At 52.3% G+C, this 5,895-nt stretch overlaps 1 protein-coding gene across 1 annotated transcript in view; it reads right to left on the bottom strand.

Moving 5' to 3' along the window:
* SLC9A3R1 (SLC9A3 regulator 1) overlaps positions 1 to 5,438 on the bottom strand; it is a 12,734-nt gene extending 7,296 nt beyond the window's left edge. The window contains exons 1-2 of the mRNA XM_019517774.1: positions 5,220 to 5,438; positions 1,519 to 1,672 (exon numbers count right to left, since the gene is read on the bottom strand). Coding sequence (XP_019373319.1) covers positions 1,519 to 1,672; positions 5,220 to 5,423 — 358 coding nt within the window. The 5' untranslated portion in view covers positions 5,424 to 5,438. The remainder of the gene's footprint in view (positions 1 to 1,518; positions 1,673 to 5,219) is intronic.
* Between the last annotated feature and the right edge of the window lie 457 nt (positions 5,439 to 5,895).

Genomic DNA, 5,895 nt, shown 5'->3' with positions numbered 1-5,895 from the left:
GGAAAAAAAAAAAAAAAAAAAAAAAACAAAAAAAAAAAACCCTTCTTTGTTTAGGGCTCGGGGTTTTTCTCAAACCCAGATTGGAACCACAGCTGTTAGAGAAGGCCTAAACATTCAGCAGACCCCGCCACAACAAAGCCACATCCTGTGTCAAGGGTGGAGAAGGACTCTAGCTCCCTAGATCATGAGCTCGGAGCAATCACTCAGGTCCTCAGCTAGAATTGCCTGCATTTGTCCCTGCAACTGGCACCCCGCACAATGCCTCTCTCCTCTGCAGGAGAAGCCCTGTCATTAGGGCAATAAAGGGGCCTGCAATTGTCTACTGAGACCTCCTCCAGCCGCTGGACCACCGGCACCGCATTAATCCCTCCTATGTGATGTAGCCCCACCGGGCTTACACCCTGGCTGGGCCGTGTAGGTTTCTGAGCAGCTACAGGAAGTTGAGCTACCTTGACGCTTAAGCCACAGAGAAACAGCCTGGCTCAGAATACGACTCATGCAAGCACTATTTTGTCTGAGGGTGATCAGAAACCTTGCTAGATGCTGCAGCCCCCCTTTCATACAGGCTTCCTAGCTCTCATGTGACACTGGAACCAAGACCCTTGCATCACAGATGCAGCAGGGAAGGGGAATGCAGGGAAAAAAAAGCTCTGACCTTCAGCCTTCCCACCAGCAGGCCAAACCCTATCAAAGAAAGGCAAGGGAAGAGCCAAGTCTGCCATAAACCTAGGGAGGGGAAAGCACGCCATGCAAAGCTCTTATATAACAAAGGGCAAGCCAGTGGAGCCATCTCTCCAGCCTGCACTCTGATCAGCAAGAGGGGGGCCCTCTGGAGTCGTAAAACCTGTCAAACTTTAACCATTTCAGCCATAAAACCCCTACGATCTAGGACAGACGCCCACACGCATGCACGCTGAGGGCCCAGGGATCACCGAGCGTGGGGTAACCATGCCAACAGTCTTTCGCAAGTGCCAGAAAGTTCCCCGTTGTCGTGTGAGATTATGCCAGCCAAGGTGGGCAGGCCTTTGGCATGCCAGCCAGCTTCCAGACTCGGATGGAGAAAGACTCTGCCTTGGCTCCGTGACCAGCGGCAAGCTAAATCTCCTCCCCACAAGGCTGAAGTCTTGGTGACTTCTCTTTCCAGTGCCAGCTTCCCACGGAGCTTGTAAGAGGAGCCGGCGTGTGAAAGCACCACTTGGAGACTGGCTGCATGCTGTGGACCAGGAAAGAGAGACCCCCACCACAACCGGTGCAGAGGTGACAGAGGTCACTTCTCAGTGGGACAGCTCTCTGCCCTCTTTCGTTTTGGACAGGAAATTAAGTCACTTCCTTGCTAGGAAGCCTTCTGTTCCCAGTCATCATCTCCTCACATTAAAGACATGGTCACACCAGCCACTTCAGCAAGACTGAGATCTCGGTATCGCCGCTTCTGGATTGTGTGGGAGGACATGCCACTTAAGACGCACCCCGTCTTAGCCCCCCAGGCACGGCACGTCACCACACCTGCTCCCCTCTTACCTGTCACGTGCGCCTCCGAGGGAGTGACTTTGCATTTCCTGAAGAACTCGTCTGTTAAGAGATCCACCACCAAGAGCTTGGTCTCTTCTCCACCAGCTTTGATTGCCGACACCACGTCAGCGTGCTGCTTCCCTTCCATGCACACGCCATTCACCTGGTGGGACAAAGTTAGAGCAAAGCCCATGAGAAGGAGAAATGCTGCGACAAGGCTGGCTGTGGGTTAACGCAGACGCCAGCACCGGTCACATGGCAACGATTATCCTCGTCAGCTGTTACCCAGCCAGGGCAGGAGCCTGCAGGCTACCACAGGATCCCAAGAACATTATGTATGTTGTGAGAAACTCCCTCCAGCATTAGGCACTTTCACTTTTGCCTCTGTAAGAGTCTTGATTGTCCAGAAGTCCCAGACAGCCCAGCCCCTAGGCATTAAAGTCACCTGTCCAGTCTGACAGGAGGACAGGATGTCTCATTGTCTCTGAAAATTCCCTCTTAGCTCCCAAAGACCTGCTTCACCCAAATCCTTAACTTGAGGAAGAGGAAATGCAGCCCTCAGAGCATGACCAATTATTGGCACATAGGATCATAGGAAAGTTGGGCTGGAAAGGAGTCCATGAGAGCATCTAGTCCAGCCCCCTGCTCAAGGAAGGATCAACCTGACTAAACCGTCTCAAACAAGTGTCTGTCTAACCTGCTCTTGAAAACTTCTTGGGATGGGAATCCCATGCCCTCTCTACGTAGCCTGTTTCAAATGCTTGATCAACCTCTAAGTCAGAAAGTTCTTCCTAATTTCTAACCTAAATTTCCTCTGCTGCTGTCTGAGGCCATTGCTCCCAGTCCCCCACAGCCACAGGGAATATCAGACAGCTAACCTTCAGGTGCGCATTACCCTTGGATAAGTTGTCCCAAAAACATTCTGGACTTACAAAATGTGTTCCAGGGATACCCTATACAACAACTCCTCAAGGATGAGGAGCAGGTCAGGAAGAGCGGACCAAGCCATGTGATTCCAATTTGGGTTTGGACACAGTTCAGGGCACCTCAGAGCCAGGTCTCTCCAACATCCTGGGAGATGGGGCATGTCCTGAATGTGGAGCAAGCTCTCTTACACAATGTTATTCTTCACGTGTTCTCCGAATGCCCTAACGGAGAGCTACAGAGGTGTTGCAAGCATGCTATAAATGCAGGCCCTTGGCTGCTGCAAAGTCACTTCCACATACACGCATCACTTCATTCACAGCTCAGTGCATCCCTTTTCTCACAAACATTTCCTGCTTTGCATAAGGATCTCACAAAAGCATCGAGTCAAGCGCTGGACCATCACCATCACTTGAGCTCAGAGCTGCACTCATTTCTGAATAGGAGACTGAACTCCCACACTCAGCTGGCCCCGGCCCCATCCTGCCCAGCTGTGTTACGGCTGCAGCTGATCAGATATGCAGCTGAGGCTTGATTTAAGCCAGGAACACGTGCCTGAGATCCGACCACAGAGACTTTACGCAGATCCCATTCCTGCATCCTTCCAGCCTCCAGGCACTGAGGACCCCTGCGGCCAGACAAGCAACCAAGGTCAGATCTCCCTCAGGAAATGGTTTGCTAATTCAACGCTTGGTGACTACTGCAATTGTATCAGCAAATCCCTCCCACTGATGAAGGTTACACGTGGCAGGGAAACATTTATATCTGTATAATTAATTTAATTTGTTAAAACAGGTAAAGAAAAAAAAAATCAAATTTTATATCTATGCAACTTAAAGCTGCATTAGGGATTTTGCTGGGCTAGAGGTAACACAACGATAAGCCACACCTTTAACTGATATTTCTACACTAGCAAGAGTTTCTACCATACATCTGCCCAAGCCAGTGCTTAGACTAAGCCTGGGAATCTCAGAGGAAGGGCTCCCCTGTGACCCCATGAACCTCCCCTCCTACCAGCCTTGGCAATTTCCATCCAGTGGCTCAGCCCACAATCCTGCAGACTGGAAAGTTCACACTCGACTCCTTCCATCCACTGTCCCTCTGAGGCAGCGCAGAGTAGCAGTGGGGAGCACAGCTAAACTTTAACTCCCGGCTGCAGCCTTTCCACGTGCAGGGAACACTGGGTACTTAGCTGCTACGGCGCGACAAAGGAGGGAAACAGGATTTGACAAGGTAGAAGCATGTGGCCTTTTAAAGGAACAAACGGCGTGACACGGCCTCGCAGAGCAGCGAGTCCAACAATGAGTGGTTAACCTGCGTTCCAGCTGAGCAGGCTCGGTCACAATGAAGGGGTCAGCAAGGTTGGCGCGATTCACGTGTCACCTGCTCCATTAGTGCCACCGTGGGATTCAGGCCCTCTGGGGAAGAACAGCGCTGAGGAATGCTCTGAGAACAGGTGACGTGGCGTGGAAGTCAGCAGCGGGAAGGCTTTGCAGGACCTTCCAAGTTCAGGAGCAGGAATTAGGAGGTGGGGTAAGCCCCAGGAATGAATCAGGGTGGGTACATGGGGTGGGGAACACATCCTGGCGCAGAATTGCAGATGCCCCCCAGAGTTCTCCAGAGCCGCAGCCTTTTGGAGATTAGGCAGCAAAAGCTCATTAAAATCAGATTTTCTTCAAGTGACTAGCACAGGATTGCACAGGCAATGCTGGCAGGACTGGAGGGCAGGGCTCAGGGCACTGTGTGCAAACAGCTTGGGAGGCAGCTGCCACAAGGAAGCAGAACAGGAATGGAGGGGGGCAGGAGGACTCCTCCAGCCCCTTCTGGCACATGTCCGGGCCAGGGCTGCTTAAAGCCATGTTTTCAGAGTCAAACATAGCATGCCAGGCTGCCACACCCTCTAACACAGCAACCAGCTCTGCACAGACTGTCCAGGCCAGCTGCTCCTGTGTGGGACTGCAGGCAGTGTAATGGGTGCAGGGAAGGCTAATTCACTTTGGACAGGCTCGTTAGCACTGCAGTGACAAAGCGCCTTGCCAGAACTGCTACTGGTTGAGAACGCAGCCCCCCCAGAGTGCCACAGCAGTTCAGGGCACTGCTGTCAGGCTGCTACATCAGCATCAGTACACTGCCTCATCCTTGCCCTACAAAACAGACTGAATGGGTCTCCCTGCAGATTCATCCTCTTGCAGGCAGGGCTGAAGGGCTCCAGGTTTATTACCTGACCCCGGGCACTGACACAGGAGAGTCAGTCCCTCAGAGGCTTTGGCTATGGCAGTAGGACACATAGGCCAGGTCAGGACACAGGCCAGAGACCAGTCTAGTCTTTACAATCCCACAGCAGTCTTCGAAGCCTTCTCCCCACAAACCCAGGAGTGAGGCGATGCAGTTCCTCTGGGGCCCCCTCCACTGCTGTTCAAGATCTCAGCTTCCAGCACTGGCATGGGGCATCCTCACCACAGCCCAGCTACTTCATTTCCAGGCCTGGTGCATGTGGAGAGGGACAAGGGGACAGGGTGCATGGGAGACCAGTGCTCCAGAGCTTTCTGCCCAACCCATGGAGGCTGTTGCTAGACACCAAACTCTCATCTTGATGAAATATAATCTCTCTTCAGCTCACACTAAAGAGGATGAATTTCCCAGGGGCGCTGGTACATGAAGCATCTCCATTACAGATCTCCAGCCCCATGTTTTTCAGAGACCACCCCCATCCCATCCTGTGACCCCCTTTCACATGTTCAACCATTCATTCCCTCTCCTAGCTGCCTCCCTCATCCAGAGCATACCTCAATGATGCGGTCTTGGGGGCAAAGTCCTGAGGCTTCAGCTGGGGAGCCTGGGTCCACAGCACGGATGTACTGACCAGGCTTGTTTTTGTCACTGTGGAGGTTGAACCCGTAGCCGTTGGAGCCCTTCTTCATCTGGCACAGACGAGGCCGCAGCTCTTTCTGCAGTGAAGGAGACAGAGTGTGAATATTGTTGCTTGGCATTGCCTAATTCGGCACCTCCTCGCACACCCCAAAGACCAGAGCCACCACCCTAAACATGGGTCTGAGACTGACTCGACACCAGATGGGGCAACAGAACAGCATGCTCCCTTCCCGGCTAGGATGCCAATTAGGTATATAGCACTGGGGCAAGGCAGCTTGTCCATAAAACAGATCCAGCTAGTTAGAGATCAGTCTCACCCCCCACCCTGATGATTAAGCATTTAAAGGGACAAAGTGCAGGATATAGTAACACCTCCATGCTACCCTTCTCCATCCCAGAGGGCTGATGATGCCTGTTTTGATATCCGAGTACTTTTCCCAAATTGCTTTGGAAGCAATTGCCACATGAGGGTGGAGAAGCCGGCACACCCGCCTGGCCTTGAAACCACAGGCAATTGCAGCTGCTGAAGCCAAACAGATTATAGGGTACCAGGGATTTCTTTGGAGGAACTTCCAGTAAATGCAGCACTCT

Source organism: Gavialis gangeticus, unplaced genomic scaffold, assembly GCF_001723915.1.
Source record: "Gavialis gangeticus isolate Ggan-Ray unplaced genomic scaffold, GavGan_comp1, whole genome shotgun sequence".
NCBI lineage: Eukaryota > Metazoa > Chordata > Crocodylia > Gavialidae > Gavialis > Gavialis gangeticus.
This window is presented reverse-complemented; position numbering and strand designations above follow the sequence as displayed.